This window comes from Trifolium pratense, linkage group LG1 (genome assembly GCF_020283565.1).
Source record: "Trifolium pratense cultivar HEN17-A07 linkage group LG1, ARS_RC_1.1, whole genome shotgun sequence".
Classification (NCBI taxonomy): Eukaryota; Viridiplantae; Streptophyta; class Magnoliopsida; order Fabales; family Fabaceae; genus Trifolium; species Trifolium pratense.
This window is the reverse complement of record NC_060059.1, coordinates 8,163,962-8,183,500: the sequence shown is the minus strand read 5'-3', so window position 1 is coordinate 8,183,500 and position 19,539 is coordinate 8,163,962. Positions and strand designations below refer to the sequence as shown.

The following is a 19,539-nucleotide window of genomic DNA, read 5'->3' as shown; positions in this document are numbered from 1 at the left end:
TTGAAATGACTAAAACCAAAAAGTAACCATATCAAACAACTTAAAGTAAAAAAGTTACCCTTTATTATTTTATGAAAATCCTTAATTTTATAATTAAAAAGACATAAACATTTTTTGGTAAAAAAAGAAGCATATGTAATAAACAAATAAAAAAAAAATCACAATAATAATAATTTAAGTGAAAAGTAAAATTTTAAAAGCTGAAAAAACTCTGACATCATATATAAAAACTTAAAGTATAAAGAAAAGATCAATATAAATTACCAAAACCTTAAGAAGTACTCCATGATACTACATTGGAAAACCTTTCCTACCCTAACCATTGGATCTTTCATCTTTGTTCCATACCTTCTTTCCTCTTCATCAGGTAGGGTTGGAAATAGGAACTTTTGGGCCCCAATGTAGGCCCTCCAAAAGTTCACAAGTAGGACATATAACAATCATGAATTTTAATTTATATTTTATTCTATACATTTCTTTTCCTATGCTTCATCATCTTAAAAATATAAATAATGGAAGTTAAATATCTAAAACAAAGTAAGATGCATTGATTCTAGAATGAATTATCCGTACCCTATGATTCCAGGCTTTAAAGCTTTAATTTCTGTTCTTTGCAGTTGTTTGTAAGCTAATAAACCAATTCACAAAATTTCAGGGCTCATACACAAGCAACCTATTCAACACCACTAGATAAAATATACATGACACATATTTAGAAGCAAAGATTACTTTCCATATTCATTTAAATTATGATTCTTTTTTATATAGATCCAACACCCTCTTATAGTGGTGCATATATTTTTTATAATAACCATATTAGTTGTTAAAATATTTATCGCCGTTTAATACTAACTAGCTAATTATCGGAAATCAGTTAGTCGCATAATATGAAGTATGAAGTCTCTTTCTCTTAAGTAAATTTTCTATGTAGAGTTGATGTTTGAATCTCTAACCAAGGTTGGTCTAATTGTACTTAGTTATTAAAACAAAAATTAAAACCAGCTAATCATGTTTCATTTCATCATTAACTTTTAAGAATAAGGTTTATATACTTTATATATAGCTTGTGTGAAATCACTCCTAATTAAGAATTTCATCACAAGGGAAATATATAGCGTATGTGTGTTTTTGTTTCCCAAATATTTACTCATAGTTGAAGTGTAGAACTATAAATATCATAAATATATTTTAATAGTATTTCTTTCACATGATGATGAATGCTAAAAATTTCAAACTTCTTTTTCCTCAAATTGGAGACCTAGACATTAAATAATCTAACCAAGGTCTAGTCTTAATTAATATAAAAACATTGACACCAAATTAATTAGATTAGAGTTTAGACACAATAATTTGGTCTAATATTGTAACATTATTTTGCTAAGACTAGGTCAAAGTAAAATAACATTATATATGTCATATAACAATGATTAAACCGCTAAAAGAATCATATTATAAACGATAATTTCGGTGGCTCCTGTAATTTAAACTCCTATTCCTATTAGTATGAACATGTGCATACTTCAGCCAACAGCAAAATAAAATTATATTTTGAGAAAAACTAAAATACTATTGATTTTCACTTATAATGGTGTGTTTTGAATAGTTTAATATTTTGATTTTCACTTATAATGGTGTGTTTTGAATAGTTTAATACTTTGATTTTCGTATTAATAATTAAAGACTTTAATATATAAATTTTACTATACCAGTTAATTTCTGATAAAACAAAGTTAATTTCTGCTCTTTATCCAAAACAAAAAAAGAAGAAACTAATTTTTGCTTTTGTTGATGACTAATAAATAATGATTGCCATTTCATTATTGTGGTTAATTATATGATGGTAATTATTCTGTTATTGTAAATAGAATAATTTCTAACCCTTAATTTTCTTAAGAAAGTGCACAATTATAATCATAACTTTATAATAAAATAAATTATCTTTTCAAAATAAAATAAATAAATTATATTAAATTATAAATTATATTAAGGATATAAATCATAACATATGACATAGATATGACATTACACATAGCTGTGATTCCAAATAAATAGAGATTTAGTCTGTCAAAAAAATAAAAATAGAGATTTAATTTGATTCAACCCAAATTTTTAAGATGGTACGAGACTATCTACAATCTATTTCATTGAGCCACTTGCTATTATAAGCCATTACTATTAGTATCGGATCGCACTTCAAATTTTTATCTACGGTGTGAGAAGGTGTACTAAAATTTTCATAGAAGCGGTCATCATCTTACAAATAAACTTTGTAGGAATTAAGTATAACAAATTTTAAAAGTCTCAAACTTGCTCCAAGTACGAGTAATATCTGGGTTGTGGTACTTCCAAAACCTTGTCTTCAGCACTTAACAACAAGATCATGTTAAAACATATTTGGGCTATTACGAGACATGCTAAATCGATTTGGGATAGCTATATATTAACAAGTTTCCATTAGATTGATAAAAAAGATTGTACCAAAAAAAAGAAAAGAAAAGCAAAGAAATTTCCATACACCACTATAAATAAAATAAAAATTAAAAAAACATCACAGTAACCTACCATAATTTTGCAAAAGTACATTTTATACATTCAACAAATGCTAAATTACCATAATTCTACTGTGGCTGACGTCACTAGACACAAGAAATCATTGGTCCATTTATCTTAGTTTTAATTCAAAATAAGTCATTAAATTAACAAATTAAACAAGCTTAAAGCTTCTGGATATATATTTTAATATAAACAAAATATGTATATAGAGTGACGAGCAAAAAAAACAAAGTAGTACATGTAAGCAAGTGTTGGGAACAAAATGACGTCAGCCTCAGTATTAAAAACTACTCCCTCCCGCCTTCATATATATATAAGCAAAAGTAGTTATTTTGGATTTATTGAAAAAATAATGTATTTGATCTATATTTTAGACTAACTACATTCATTTTTCAATGAATCTAAAAAAGCTATTTTTGCTTACATATGAGGTTGGAGGGAGTATATTAGTAAGTGATAAGTTAATTGGTGGTTAAGTATTGTTGTTCTTTTATTTCAAAAAAGAAGAAAGAAAAAAAGGCCTTTGGAAGGTTGTATTCAGTGGCTGTAAAGGGTACTTTCGGAGTAAATAATATTGTTATGGTTATTTATATTTTTATATGTTATATACACACATATATATATATATATATATATAGAGAGAGAGAGAGAGAGAGAGAGTAAGCTTTTTATACAAGTTTTCTGCTTTTGATCACTACTCTTTATTTATTACTGTATAATAGTAAATAAAAGAGATTATATAGATGTATTTTCAGTGTAATTTTTTTTACACCGTCAATTACAACCCATAATTTGCATGACTTTTAAATGGATACATAAATCAATTAATTCTACATAAAAATATGATTTATACATGTAACTAGATTCGTAGTTATTGAATTTCAAGTGTGTGTGATTAAGTCTCACATCGATTATGAGTGGAAAATATGTTAGAATTATAAGAGAAGTGATGTATCTCTCTCGTATGGTCCTCATAATCAACTATAGGATGTGAGAACTCACACTTAGATAAGATTATTGGGTTTCCAACATCGACTACTCAAGGTTTTGGGTTGAGATATAATGTCTCACTCGCTTATGATCCTGGAGTATTTGACCCGATATTTCTCCTAAGTTTCTCCGAACTCCCTCAACAATAGCTCAATAGTAATAAAAAAAAAAAAAGACTTGTAGCTCATTTGCATTAAGTTAATGAACCCCAATCTTAATAAGACAACGAACCTTAAAAAAAATACAATTGTTGGTAATGTAACTTATCTATGCTTTATGTGACGCATATAAAAACAAATTAACTTATATATACCACACACTCACTTCACACAAATCTTAAAATGGCCTTTTTGATCCAAGTATTAATATACTCTATTTTACTATATATTTTGATTACTACTCTTCATAAATAGATAAAATAAGAGTTAGTATATGTAACTAGCTAGATTTGAAGCTAATTTTTGCATTAAGTTAATGAACCCAATCTGAATAAGACAACAAACCATTGAAAAGTTCAATAGTTGGTAATATAACATATCTAGGCTTTTTGTGACATATATAAAAACAAAATTAAAAAAAGAAGTACCAAAACATATGTAATAAACAAATAAAAAAGAAGTTAATTTCTGCTCTTTATCCAAAACAAAAAAAAGAAACTAATTTTTGCTTTTGTTGATGACTAATAAATAATGATTGCCATTTCATTATTGTGGTTAATTATATGATGGTAATTATTCTGTTATTGTAAATAGAATAATTTCTAACCCTTAATTTTCTTAAGAAAGTGCACAATTATAATCATAACTTTATAATAAAATAAATTATCTTTTCAAAATAAAATAAATAAATTATATTAAATTATAAATTATATTAAGGATATAAATCATAACATATGACATAGATATGACATTACACATAGCTGTGATTCCAAATAAATAGAGATTTAGTCTGTCAAAAAAATAAAAATAGAGATTTAATTTGATTCAACCCAAATTTTTAAGATGGTACGAGACTATCTACAATCTATTTCATTGAGCCACTTGCTATTATAAGCCATTACTATTAGTATCGGATCGCACTTCAAATTTTTATCTACGGTGTGAGAAGGTGTACTAAAATTTTCATAGAAGCGGTCATCATCTTACAAATAAACTTTGTAGGAATTAAGTATAACAAATTTTAAAAGTCTCAAACTTGCTCCAAGTACGAGTAATATCTGGGTTGTGGTACTTCCAAAACCTTGTCTTCAGCACTTAACAACAAGATCATGTTAAAACATATTTGGGCTATTACGAGACATGCTAAATCGATTTGGGATAGCTATATATTAACAAGTTTCCATTAGATTGATAAAAAAGATTGTACCAAAAAAAAGAAAAGAAAAGCAAAGAAATTTCCATACACCACTATAAATAAAATAAAAATTAAAAAAACATCACAGTAACCTACCATAATTTTGCAAAAGTACATTTTATACATTCAACAAATGCTAAATTACCATAATTCTACTGTGGCTGACGTCACTAGACACAAGAAATCATTGGTCCATTTATCTTAGTTTTAATTCAAAATAAGTCATTAAATTAACAAATTAAACAAGCTTAAAGCTTCTGGATATATATTTTAATATAAACAAAATATGTATATAGAGTGACGAGCAAAAAAAACAAAGTAGTACATGTAAGCAAGTGTTGGGAACAAAATGACGTCAGCCTCAGTATTAAAAACTACTCCCTCCCGCCTTCATATATATATAAGCAAAAGTAGTTATTTTGGATTTATTGAAAAAATAATGTATTTGATCTATATTTTAGACTAACTACATTCATTTTTCAATGAATCTAAAAAAGCTATTTTTGCTTACATATGAGGTTGGAGGGAGTATATTAGTAAGTGATAAGTTAATTGGTGGTTAAGTATTGTTGTTCTTTTATTTCAAAAAAGAAGAAAGAAAAAAAGGCCTTTGGAAGGTTGTATTCAGTGGCTGTAAAGGGTACTTTCGGAGTAAATAATATTGTTATGGTTATTTATATTTTTATATGTTATATACACACATATATATATATATATATATATAGAGAGAGAGAGAGAGAGAGAGAGTAAGCTTTTTATACAAGTTTTCTGCTTTTGATCACTACTCTTTATTTATTACTGTATAATAGTAAATAAAAGAGATTATATAGATGTATTTTCAGTGTAATTTTTTTTACACCGTCAATTACAACCCATAATTTGCATGACTTTTAAATGGATACATAAATCAATTAATTCTACATAAAAATATGATTTATACATGTAACTAGATTCGTAGTTATTGAATTTCAAGTGTGTGTGATTAAGTCTCACATCGATTATGAGTGGAAAATATGTTAGAATTATAAGAGAAGTGATGTATCTCTCTCGTATGGTCCTCATAATCAACTATAGGATGTGAGAACTCACACTTAGATAAGATTATTGGGTTTCCAACATCGACTACTCAAGGTTTTGGGTTGAGATATAATGTCTCACTCGCTTATGATCCTGGAGTATTTGACCCGATATTTCTCCTAAGTTTCTCCGAACTCCCTCAACAATAGCTCAATAGTAATAAAAAAAAAAAAAGACTTGTAGCTCATTTGCATTAAGTTAATGAACCCCAATCTTAATAAGACAACGAACCTTAAAAAAAATACAATTGTTGGTAATGTAACTTATCTATGCTTTATGTGACGCATATAAAAACAAATTAACTTATATATACCACACACTCACTTCACACAAATCTTAAAATGGCCTTTTTGATCCAAGTATTAATATACTCTATTTTACTATATATTTTGATTACTACTCTTCATAAATAGATAAAATAAGAGTTAGTATATGTAACTAGCTAGATTTGAAGCTAATTTTTGCATTAAGTTAATGAACCCAATCTGAATAAGACAACAAACCATTGAAAAGTTCAATAGTTGGTAATATAACATATCTAGGCTTTTTGTGACATATATAAAAACAAAATTAACTCAATCCTTTATGTATTTATATGACCACTTCACACAAATCCCAAAATGGCCTTTTTGTTCCAACTTCCAAGTATAATATACTATGCCTTTAGTTGTATTTTTTTTTTATAATATAGTACTGTATAATATAAGAAAATGGTGCATTGTTCTCAAAGAAACATGCATCAGTTATACTACTATTACTTTAACAAAGGGATAATATATGAAAATGTGTATTCTTTTTCATTAATCAAGTCATGTAGCTGGAACTTTGTTAACAGAAGCAGTTGGTCTAGTAACTTGAACTGTCCAATTTATAGACAGCAATGAATTCCATGATAGAAATTGAACACATTTATTTATTTTATTATAAGTTAATATATATAGGAGTTTCAACCGATCGTTAGTTGGTTTATTAATGATTGACGCTGGACTTGATATGGATGACTACGGTTCGATCCCCGTAACTGCGATCGGGAGAGGACTGGAACCACTTGATGCCAGAACTGATCTCGAACCAGATTAGGCGATCTATTCTAGTGTGTCGGATACTGTGGTGGAAAAAAAATATAGGAGTTTCAATACTACTTAAGATGCTAATAGTAAATTAATTACTTTATAAGGCTGGCCTGATTAAGGCTAAGTTTTGATAAGAACTGTATCAAAGCCTCACACATGCATTTGAATTTGATGGTTTGAGTCTGAAAGCAACTAATGATAAATTAAAAGATGCATTATAGTGGAGCTCTTGTGGTAGATCATTGCTTAATCACAACCTTAAGATAAATTAAGTATAGTGGTAAGCATATGAAAACAGTACTAATTAATACAAATAAAAATACAAATGATCATCATCATCATATAAACACATTGATGTGGACATAGATTGCCAAATGTAAAATAAGCAATGGTGCCAAATGGGACGGCGCACCAAACAGACAAATTATATTGTCAAATTAACCTCATCAATTCTGTGGTGAAACTGTTCAATACAGAAGAATGAATGTGACATAACATAACATAAAACATAATGCATGTTAGCAACAACCTATCAAGCATGGATACATGTTCACGCATCGGACATTCATTGATATCCGACATCAACACGACACTAACACTTATGATTACATTGAATTATATTATTTTCTCAAATTATCATCGTTATTGAAGTGTCAGTATCAATGTTGTGTTCAGTGTCTGTATCTGTGTCCGTGTTCGATAGTATATAAGCTATTTAGTTCATTAGTTCACATATAGTCTATATATATAGAATGTAATGCAAGTAATTAAAACTATATATTAAGGAAGTTGGTTAAAAATAAAGACAGAATGTACAGTAGTATATAGTAGGAAATTAAAGTGTAGATGTTTAGAGAGAGGGGTGAAAATGTGTGTAAGATGAGAGGGGGGGTGGCGTGAAAGCTTGGTGTCACGCCGTCCAATTTCAAAGAAACAAAAAAAACAACTTTTCATCTATCTATCTGCCACCCCACGCGCAATCATCTTATAACATTCTTTCTACATATTATATAAACCTCTGCTTCTTTTCTCTACTACAACACATTCTCATGCTTATTTGCTAATACACACATTCTTCACTTATATATATAAATATACCTCTCATCATCTTCTCTATATACAAACATTCACCACCTTATTATTATTATTACTCTCATAATCACATCTCTCTGTTCTCTTTCACTGCTTTTGTATTGTAGCAATCTCAAGGAAAGGAAATATGACATCAACTCAAATTTCTGTGAGTATTCATATTCATATTTATTTTTGTAAACATGTACTCCGTCCGTTTCAAAATATAAGCAAAAATTAATCAATAAAAGTTAGTGTATCTGGTGAGTTAGTGTATCTGGTATCATACCAGATACACTAACTTTTGTTGACCACTTTTTGCTTATATTTTGGAACAGAAGGAGATATAATCTTAGTGTAACTATTATTTTTCTTCTTCTCAAGAGAGTTTGTTAAGGGAAGTCTTAGTCTCATTTTATAGACACCAGTACTAAAAACCATTTGATAGATCATTTGGTTGATTTCATCAAGGAACTCAAAAGTTTCTGAAAATGTTATACATATAGCCTTATGACTCTTCACATTTCCTAGTTTTCTAAATAAAAATGGAGTCTGAAAAATGTTTTTGTTTTTGTCAACTGAGATGTAGAATTAGTATATATCATGATTGAAACGAGATCAATTTGAAAATCCATAAATCATCATTGAAATCAATATTTATAATTAGCTAGTGCTTGCTTGTTAATTTTTATAGATAATGGGTTAAAGAAATATATAAGAAACATGAGAGTAGTGATTATTTGTCCTTGAAAAATTAGTGTGAAAACTACATTATGCTTATGAGTGGAACTTTATCTAGCATGCTATGCTATGTTATGCTATGTGTTGTGTGATCAAGATTGTTTTCCACAGGCAAGTCTTTCTCCACCACCAACAATTACTATTAAGTTTGAGAGTGCACTGCACTCAAAGATACATTCTTTGTGACAACAACATGCTTTGTGACAGCAAAGTCAATCTTTTCGGCCAAACTTTTATGTTCAATTTACTTTTTTCATCTCATGCAACTAAAGCCATATATCAAAAACAAATTTTCTTAGGCTTAAATGCTTTAATCAATAATAATAGTCCTATATATGTATATAACTTGTTTGTTAGTACTAATTTGTTATTTTATATTATCATTAATGGTGGGATCCATACATGGTCTGCCAATGTTTGCATTGCACATGCTACACATTTGTTGGGTCCAAATACAAAGTTACATCATCATCATCAATATCATCATCATCATGATTATTATTACACCTATATATCTTATAAGCCCTAGCTATATAGCTAGAGACATTTTTTATAGAGCTATGAGGTAATTGTAATGTACTAAACTATCATTACAATTAACTACCAAAAAAAGTAGTAAAATTTTGGCCTAAGGCCTTGGTTAAAACAGAAATATATGTTTGATATTTTTATGGTTATTGAAACTATATAACCAATACATATATGGTAAGTTAATTGATTTTGGTTAATGTTTTTCAGGAGAGGTCATCAACATCAATGGATATGGAATCATGTGTACCTCCAGGATTTAGATTTCATCCAACAGAAGAGGAACTTGTAGGGTATTACCTTAACAGGAAGATTAACTCACTCAAAATTGATCTAGATGTTATTGTTGAGGTTGATCTCTACAAAATTGAACCATGGGATATACAAGGTAATTCATATTCAATACTTTACTAATTTGGAAATTCATTTGATAAAATTCGTTTGAGGATATCATATCTTATGAAGCGCGGACACTCCTTAGGTTAGGTGTGTCCTGGTATCGGACACGTATCCGTGTCTATGTCTGTGTCTGTGCTTCATAGAATTCGTATCCCTATTGATTAACCAAACCTTATGGAGCATGATGTCATGTCATTATATAGTTAGTTAATTACTAATGATGTATTTGTTGAAAAAAAAATGCAGATAGATGCAAATTAGGATATGAGCAACAGAATGAGTGGTACTTTTTCAGCCACAAAGATAAAAAGTATCCAACAGGAACAAGAACTAACAGAGCCACTGCTGCTGGATTCTGGAAAGCAACTGGAAGAGATAAAGCTGTAACTTCCAAAAACAGAATTATAGGAATGAGGAAGACTCTTGTTTTTTATAAGGGACGTGCCCCTAATGGAAGGAAAACTGATTGGATTATGCATGAATATAGACATCAAACTTCTGAACATGGCCCTCCACAGGCAAGTTAACTATTTTTTTCTTAATTTCTCAATCAACTATTGCCGAATAACTCATGTATTAGGTCCATAATATGAATCAGATACATTAGTTTTAACTATATCCTTAGATATTCATGTTCTTTGCATTGAAAACAAGAATATTTGCAAAATACTTGATGTATAAACTTTAAAGTTAAGAGTCTTTAGCACAAATATACATAAATTAAATAAAAAAATTATGTGTGTAAAAAAAATTTCTTTTTACGAATTGAGACGGCTGAATTTCAGTGGATCATGGCAGTAAGACCTCTCGGCCACTATATGTGCAAAAAGCCAAAAACTACTGTGACGGCAGAGAATCTATATTTTCCTGTACTTCTTCCGGTTCAAAAAAAAAAAAAATCTTTCATTTTACGAATTGAGACGGCTGAATCTCAGTGGATCGTGCCAGTAAAACCTGTCGGCCACTATCTATGAGTGCAAAAACTCTTGACTACAGAGAATCTATTTCCGTACTTCTTCCGGTTCCACAAACTTACTCCATTTTCAAACATGCACACTAACTTTTCCAATTATATATAATTATACTATCCATCAAGTATCAAGCTTCTCTTTCATTCTTTAGTGTAATAATCATAACTTGTTAATTACTGCAGGAAGAAGGATGGGTTGTGTGCAGAGCATTTAAGAAGCCAAGTCCAAGTCATAGGCCAGGTTATGAACCATGGTATAGTAATACTAATCAACAACCACAGTATTTCAGAGATGATCAAAGCTATGCAACTACAAGACCTTTATCAATCACAGATATTTTACACGAAAATCGTTTACTCCTTCAACATAATCCTACAGCTGAAGAAGGTACAAGTTTTAGTCACCACTTTAGTAACAATGATCAACAGTTTCTATCAAACCAAACTACTCTTGTTATGGACAACAAACAACTCATTGAACTTCCACAGTTAGATAGTCCAACAACAAGTTTTGCTATCAAAGAATGTAATCAAAATGGATTCATCACAAATGAAGATCAATGCAGTGATGAAAGGAGTAACAATGGATCACAAGTAATTGATTGGAAAAGTTTGGATAATTTGTTCACTTCACATCAATTTACAGATACAACTAATTACTTTTCAAATCCATTGATGATGATACCTCATAATCAGCATGATCAAGCTAATCATATATTAGGATGCTTTCCTGATTCATAACTTGAGTGACATTGATAATATTCATCATATATTATAGCTAATAAATAAAAGTATCTTAAGTAAGATGATATGGAATCATTATATCTTAGTTTTCCATTTCATCTTACTATAAGCTAATTTAGAAGTTGCTGATATTATATAATTTTTTTGTGATAATGGAGATTCACTTGAAGAGTGATTTAGCTCCTTAATATGTTTAGAGTTCATAATTTTTTTTATTTCTTTTGGGTACCAATTATAAGTTTAACTTTGTATTATGTGTTATGTAACTCCAAAATGTACATTCTCTTTTTTGCATGCATAGTGTGGCTTTATACTTTGCTTTAAGCTATTTTACATCATTATCTTCATTTTGTGAAAGTTGTTATTAATATATTTCTTTTTCCTTTCTTGTTTTTTTTTAGCTTCCTTTCATGTTATTATTAGAGGACAGAAAAATATCTCAAATAAATCATATAAGAATTTGAGATATTTACCCGACAATAAATTTACAAGTGAAGTAAAACTTAGTTTATGAAGATATATATACTTATATGATTTATTTTATTGTTGGGTAAATATCTCAAATTCTTTAAGGAATAATGTATGTCTCAACAACAATTTTTCATCAATAAAAAAAAAGTGCATTTCAATAAAATAATTTGGGGTTAAACTTTACTTAAACTTAGACCAAATATAAATTAATTAAGGTCAATTTCCTCTTAAATAAATATTTTAGGTGGGAAAAATTGTAGGCCATACAAAATACAAATGGTAGTTTCAATTTTGAGGACCACATCCTTCGGCGCACCCAACAGAAAAAATGATTAGTGATATTTTGTGGTGAAAGAAACAAAGAGAAAAGGCTAATTGTGTCATTGGCATTGACTTGAGCATGGTCAACAAGCAGTAATATCAATCACAAATTTTGAAAATGATCAAAATTTGTCTTGTAATAGTAAGTGTGAACTGGGTGATGAACAATCTGGATGCAAGATTTGAAGTGGAACAAAGTGAAGTGGAGTCCAATTATAAATTATTAGGGCCACCAAATGTAAGGATTTGGGATTTTGGGGAATGATAAATTAACAATGTTAGAGAATAATGAACTTTATATTGACGATGAAATATCAACAATTATAAGTAAACCAATGTAATAATACAATTTATGGAAGGAAAAAATACTGAAAAATAAGATAGATCTTAGAACAACCCAATGTACACGTAAGACATTAATGAACAGTTTCAAGATATTAGAATTAGAATAATGGTTATCCGTGAGTTTAGTTCAGTTGGTAAAAACATTACATTATACATATACTAGTATCCGGACCCGTGCCAAACACGGGTAAAAAATATATTTATAAAAGAGTTAAAAAAAAATTTCATCTCTATAAATATTTTAAATTTTATTTTTAGCCCGTGTATTCTTTTTAGCATATTTTAGTCCTTTAAATATTTTTTGTCACAATATTTGATTCTTACTTTTAAGTCAACTCATATGCACTCTTTATATTTCTGAAAGAGTTTTTGTATTCATGTTTATGTTTATATTGTTATAAGAATCTCTCCTATCAGAATTTTGAATTTTTTTCACAGTCATATTTATTAAATATATAGAAATTTATCTTGCAAAATTTTAATTGTTTTTAACATGGGATGAGTTAAATATCAATTTTTAAATTTGTGACGCTTAATTAGTCAAAAAAAAAATTTGGCATTTAAAAATTCATCTTTTGTTAAAAATTTTATCGAAATTCTCCTATTGAAGTTTAGAATTTTTAACAAAAGATGAGTTGACTTAAAAGCAGAGACTAAAAGTCATTACGAAAAATAAGACAGATGAATTAACTTAAAAGCAGAGACTAAAAGTTATTACGAAAAATATTTGAGAACCAAAATTTGTTAAAAAAAAAAATATAAAGAGTAAAAACGAAATTTAAGGTATTTATAAAAATAAAAAATTTATTTAACTCTTTATAAAATTTGCAAATTTTTAATATAAATTATAAAAGATGTCTTTATAGTCGTAAAAAGTCAATAATGAAAAATTGTAGATAAATAGTGGAATTATCATGAACCTTTAAAGTCAAATTTTCATGTTTTTATTTATGACCACTAAGTAAATTTTCATAAACGATCATTTTAACGTTCGTCAAGTGGAATCATTTTCAAGTTTAACACATGCTAGAGTTATTCGCATCATGTGGCAAAGAAGTGAGAACTTACAAACTTAAGATTTTAAGTTTAACACATGCTAGAGTTATTCGCATCATGTGGAATCATTTTCAAGTTTAACACATTGCATTATACATATAGAGGGGTCGAATAATCGTATGCTTCTTTTGGTCATAAAAACTCAACTTAATTAATCCAATTTGACCTATTTTATTTTATGTTATTTTTTTGTTGGATAATCTAATAGTTAGAATTTTGGCCTTAAAAGTGAATAAGTAAAGAAGATTAGTTTAAACCTAAAAATTGTATTACAAGTCATGGCTTAGACTTAGGTCATGAGTTTTTTAAATATAAAAAATACTTTCAGATTAACTAAAACATACGGTGAGATCCACCTTACTTTCATCCTTCACGGACAATGTTTTGTTCACCTAAGAGGAAGGAATTGAACACACTAGCTTCAAAAAAAATTATATCATATTAAATGGGTTTGAATAGACTCAAATACAATTTCAATATTTGGGTATACAACTTCAATATTTTGACAACTTCAATACGTACAAAAAGAAAATACAGCTTGTTCATAAAAATAAAATAGCTTCTATAATTTTACTTTTGAACAACATATTTTAGAGGCCGTTTGTTATAGCTTATTTTAGAAAAAAATTATTTTTTTTATAAAAATAATCACTTTTAATTGTTTTGCATCTGTTTGTTATAGATTTTTAAAATAATCAGAAGCTAAAAATAATCAGAAAACAGCTAAAAATGAGAAGCTACTAAGAGTAGCTTATAAAATAATAGATTTTTTTTAGAGGAGAGAAAAAAGAAATGTTAAAAGAAGAAAGTTATTTATAATTAAAAAAATCACTTTTATAAGTTGTATCCAAACAAACTAAAGATTATTTTATTTAAAAAAAATTGATTTTTATTATAATAAACAAACATAATTAAATTCAACTTTTCTAAAAATCTCTAAAAACTAATCTCTAAATTATTTTGCATCAAAATCACTATTTTTTTAATCTGTAACAATCGGACCCTAAATAAAATTCATTACCTCTCTTCCCCTCCCCTTCCCTCCCCTCTATTAAAAACCCTCCCCTCCCCTCTATTTGAACCAAACAGACACCCTTAGTTCCTCCATAACTTCATAATCCCACACTTGTTTAAGCCAAAGAGTGATGAGAAGATTCAAAGTCCCACATTGCTTATAAGAGAAATAAGATGAATATGATGTTATATAAATTGAAGCTTAGGCTATGAGAATAAGCATCTTTGCGCTTGGGGCAATGACACAGCTAATGAGGTACTAATCGAGGCGCGTCTATTGCTGGTTGAAAACTATTTCCAAACCCTCTGGAAGGACCCCCTTCGAGGTTAAGTCCTACAATTTTAGTTCAATCTTTTTTTTTTATTCTGAAAAATAAATATTGTTAACTTTAACCTTTACAAGCAGTGTATTAATGTAATGGGCTATCAAAAGAGACCGGAATACAGTCAAGATGCCTAACTGGTACTCAACACTGATGATATCTCGAAGTAAATCTATTTATTAAATAACTTTAGTGTATATACATAAATTATTTGGTTACGAGTTTAATTATTGTAAAGTTATTTTACACATGCATCTAATAATGTGAATTTAATTAATTATTTTACACATGCATCCAATAATGCGAGTTTAATTAATTATTTTACACCGTCGGTGTAAAGTTATCTTACACATTGCATCATCCAATAATGTGAGTTTAATTAATTATTTTACACCGTCGGTGTAAAATTATTTTACACATGCATCAATTATTTTACACCGTCGGTGTAAAGTTATTTACACATGCATTAATTATTTTACACCGTCGGTGTAAAGTTATTTTACACATGCATTAATATTTTACACCGTCGGTGTAAAGTTATTTTACACATGCATCATCCAATATTAATTATTTTACACCGTCGGTGTAAAGTTATTTTACACATGCATTTATTATTTTACACCGTCGGTATTAATTATTTTACACCGTCGGTGTAAATTTATTTTACACATGCATTAATTATTTTACACCGTCGGTGTAAAGTTATTTTATACATGCATTAATATTTTACACCGTCGGTGTAAAGTTATTTTACACATGCCAATAATATGAGTTTAATTAATTATTTTACACCGTCGGTGTAAAGTTATTTTACACATGCATTTATTATTTTACACCGTCGGTATTAATTATTTTACACCGTCAGTGTAAATTTATTTTACACATGCATTAATTATTTTACACCGTCGGTGTAAAGTTATTTTACACATGCATTAATTATTTTACACCGTCGGTGTAAAGTTATTTTACACATGCATCATCCAATAATGTGAGTTTAATATTTTACACCGTCGGTGTAAAGTTATTTACACATGCATTAATTATTTTACACCGTCGGTGTAAAGTTATTTTACACATGCATTAATATTTTACACCGTCGGTGTAAAGTTATTTTACACATGCATTTATTATTTTACACCGTCGGTATTAATTATTTTACACCGTCGGTGTAAATTTATTTTACACATGCATTAATTATTTTACACCGTCGGTGTAAAGTTATTTTACACATGCATCATCCAATAATGTGAGTTTAATATTTTACACCGTCGGTGTAAAGTTATTTTACACATGCATTAATTATTTTACACCGTCGGTGTAAAGTTATTACACATGCATCATCCAATAATGTGAGTTTAATTAATTATTTTACACCGTCGGTGTAAAGTTATTTTACACATGCATCATCCAATAATGCGAGTTTAATTATTGTGCACCGTCGATGTAAAGTTATTTTACACATATATCCAATAATGCTAGTTTAATTAATTATTTTACACATGCATCCAATAAGAGAGAAACAAATAAGGGTCTTGTTAACATGTGCCCTTAGGCACATGTTAAGATATCCCAATATAGAAATCAACATTTAATGATACAAAAAAAATTTAATGCTTCAAAAGTTAAAATACACAAGTTAGCATTTAATAATTTCTATTTTTACTTCGTTAACATGCTAATAATTCATCATAAAATGCACTAGCAAAAATAGAGTGTGTTAATAGCAACTCGCAATCTATAGCATCTAAACAGTCTTGAACCAAAAGATAATATTGTGGTGTCTAAATAGTTCATTAGAAAATTTGTCCTTAATTAAAGTAAGTTTATCAAGTATCTCATAAAAAAAATACTTGATTTTTTTTACTGAATAAAAGGTATTCGTTCATTCAAATTGATAAGAGTACATTGATGCAATATAAATTCAAAATCACTAAAAACAAAAAGAATGAATATGCGAACAAATTTACAGCATCCGTGTTAATAGCATAAAACGACATATTGCATAAGCCTACATATTTGACTATCTTGATGTTTCCGGAATATCCATGCCTCCGGATCTGTAGCGTTGATGACACCAAAGTCATTTATTGGATCTGCACTGAATCAACTTTAATCTTTCAACCTGAAACAAATGAACATCGTACCAAGACGGGATGACAATACTCCGCACTAAGACGGGAAAATCAAAACAAAGGAGGATGAAATCACAAAAACAAACAAAATAAATACTAAATATATGTGGAAATCACACTTATTTAATTAAAATAGAAGAAAAAAAACAATTTGGAGGGGTGATTTTAGGTCTAAATTGACTTTAAATCACCCCTTTCTAGTAGATCAAGAAGAAGAGAAAAAATGGTGACGACTAGGGTTAGAGGAGGAGGAGAAAGAGGAAAAAAAATTGAATTGTATGGAGTAAAATTGTATTTATTTTTCTCAATTTAAAATATACTAAAATTTTATACATGTAGAATTTAAAATAGCTAGTTGGACCATATTGATATATGATGTTTACAGAAATGTGTTCATCGTACTTTTTGCAGGACTTGGGCTTAGGGGTGATCGTATCCGAACCAATCCAAAAGTAAAATCATAAATCGAATCGAATCAAATTGAAAATCGCATTTGATTTGGATGTATTTGGATGACTTTCTTACTGAACCGCAAAAACCGTAACCCGCAAAAACCGCGGATACCGCAAAAATTGTATTAAATTACTATTATTTATATATATTCCGATATACATAGCCCAAGTACCAAGTCAGGCGACCAAATTAATTGAACTTCAAGTTGTTTTTATTTTTGTACTGTAATGTTATTTTGGTGTTGTAATGTTATTTTAGATAAACAACTTTTATCGGTACTGTGATGTTATTCTGGAAATTCAAGTTCATTTTTTTGATATTTAAAATTGTAAGATACTATAATGTTATTTTGGAAAAACAATTTTTATTGATACTACAATGTTATTTTGGAACTTCAAGTTTTTTTTTATGTTTAAAATTATTCGGTACTGAAACGTTATGTTGTAAACCGCACCAACCGAACCAATCCAAATCGCATTGGTTTGGTTTGGTTTGGATGATTTTCTAAAAATCAACCGAACCAAAACGAACCGCATGTATTTTTATCTCACGGTTAGAATGACTTTTATGCCCAAAACCAAACCAAACAGCACCATAAATACCCCTCGCTGATCATATGCATGTCATTCATAGGCAAATAAAACACTTAAGAACAATATAATTTGCAAATGGGTGCTGGTAAGTATCTTCCACACTCCTCTGAATATAGAATATACCATAAGTCCATAACTATTCGAATATGAGAAAATAACATCCGAATATACTCTTTCATATTGACATTTTTTTTGTTAGTTTGTAATATATTTATTAAAAGAACAAAACAATTTAGATATTGTTGAATCATGTTGATAAGATACGTTAAAAGGATGTGGGTTTAACTCTCACCGTTGAATAAACCATTGAGATGATAATATTTTCTAAATCTTAAGACGTATTCTGACTCTGATGAAGATTCAAGATTCAATTCATTTAAATTTTTTATCATAAAAAATATATCATTACTGTTATAATATATACACACATGAACATGATGATGAGAAAAAATTTCTCAAAGATTAGACTTTTTATTAAAAAAAGTACTTAATTCATAATTTATTCTCTATAAATTACTTTTGAATTTCTATTTCTTTGTAATATAAAACACATAATTGAACATTTATTTATAGTTTAGTCTTTTTTACTAGTACTATTTATTTATTCCTCCATTAAAAAAATTCTTTAACTCTAGCTGGATTTTTACCATTGTGATCTTTGTGACAAGTCAAAGTTTGAGTGTCAAACTTATTTGGTTAAACATAAATATTTTTTCGTATGGTGGTCTGAAAGTTGAGGGATGTCTTTCTGATTATGAAATTAGGAGGTGGACTTTGATTATGTGGTATTTGTTTAAGTGTTTATTTACGATATTCCGCATATATAGGACACCTCTGTTATGTAAATTTTTTTATTAGTCTCTGTTCGTAATATACAAAGACTTAATTAATAATATATTTATCGTTCAAATAAAATTTTTAATGGATATAAATTATTTATTCAAGATTCACTTCATTAAAGAAAATTGAAAAAATAATATGGAGATCTTAGCATTGATTTTAATATTATGATTAGTCAAAATCAATAGTACATGCTGATAGTTGATAATATGGAGATCAATTATCAAAATCTTCACATTATTTTATCAAGTTTTTTTAAAAATAAAATTAAGAGAACCTATTTCCCAAATTATTAAGTAAAAAAGATATTTTTAATTTATTTTTTTAAAAAATAAAATAAAAAATACATCATCTAGACTCTAGTCAAAAGAAGAAGAAAAAGTCAATAAGTGTAGTTAGCCTAATAAAGATAATAATTTTTTATAAGAAAAATGGATAATAATATATCTATTTCTTTTTTTTAAAAAAAAAAAAATATATATATCTATTTCT

The 19,539-nt window shown here is 28.3% G+C and overlaps 1 protein-coding gene and 1 non-coding gene across 3 annotated transcripts; both read left to right on the top strand.

Annotated features, from left to right (window-relative positions):
- Window positions 1–8,048: 8,048 nt before the first annotated feature.
- LOC123918701 (NAC domain-containing protein 30) lies at window positions 8,049–11,885 on the top strand. 2 transcript variants are annotated; one of them, XM_045970826.1, is made up of 4 exons: window positions 8,049–8,286; window positions 9,597–9,774; window positions 10,032–10,303; window positions 10,939–11,885. In XM_045970826.1, exons 1-4 carry the CDS (start codon window positions 8,266–8,268, stop codon window positions 11,494–11,496), a joined length of 1,029 nt encoding a protein of 342 aa, XP_045826782.1. In that variant the 5' UTR covers window positions 8,049–8,265; the 3' UTR covers window positions 11,497–11,885. The 2 variants fall into 2 exon arrangements, with proteins under 2 accessions (XP_045826782.1, XP_045826789.1); XM_045970833.1 differs by lacking the exon at window positions 8,049–8,286 and adding an exon at window positions 9,385–9,423 and having other exon boundaries at window positions 10,939–11,823.
- A 3,042-nt stretch (window positions 11,886–14,927) lies between these two features.
- On the top strand, window positions 14,928–15,081 carry LOC123903328. The gene has a single exon (XR_006807911.1). It is a non-coding gene; the product is annotated as a U4 spliceosomal RNA (small nuclear RNA).
- The last annotated feature ends 4,458 nt before the right edge of the window (window positions 15,082–19,539 follow it).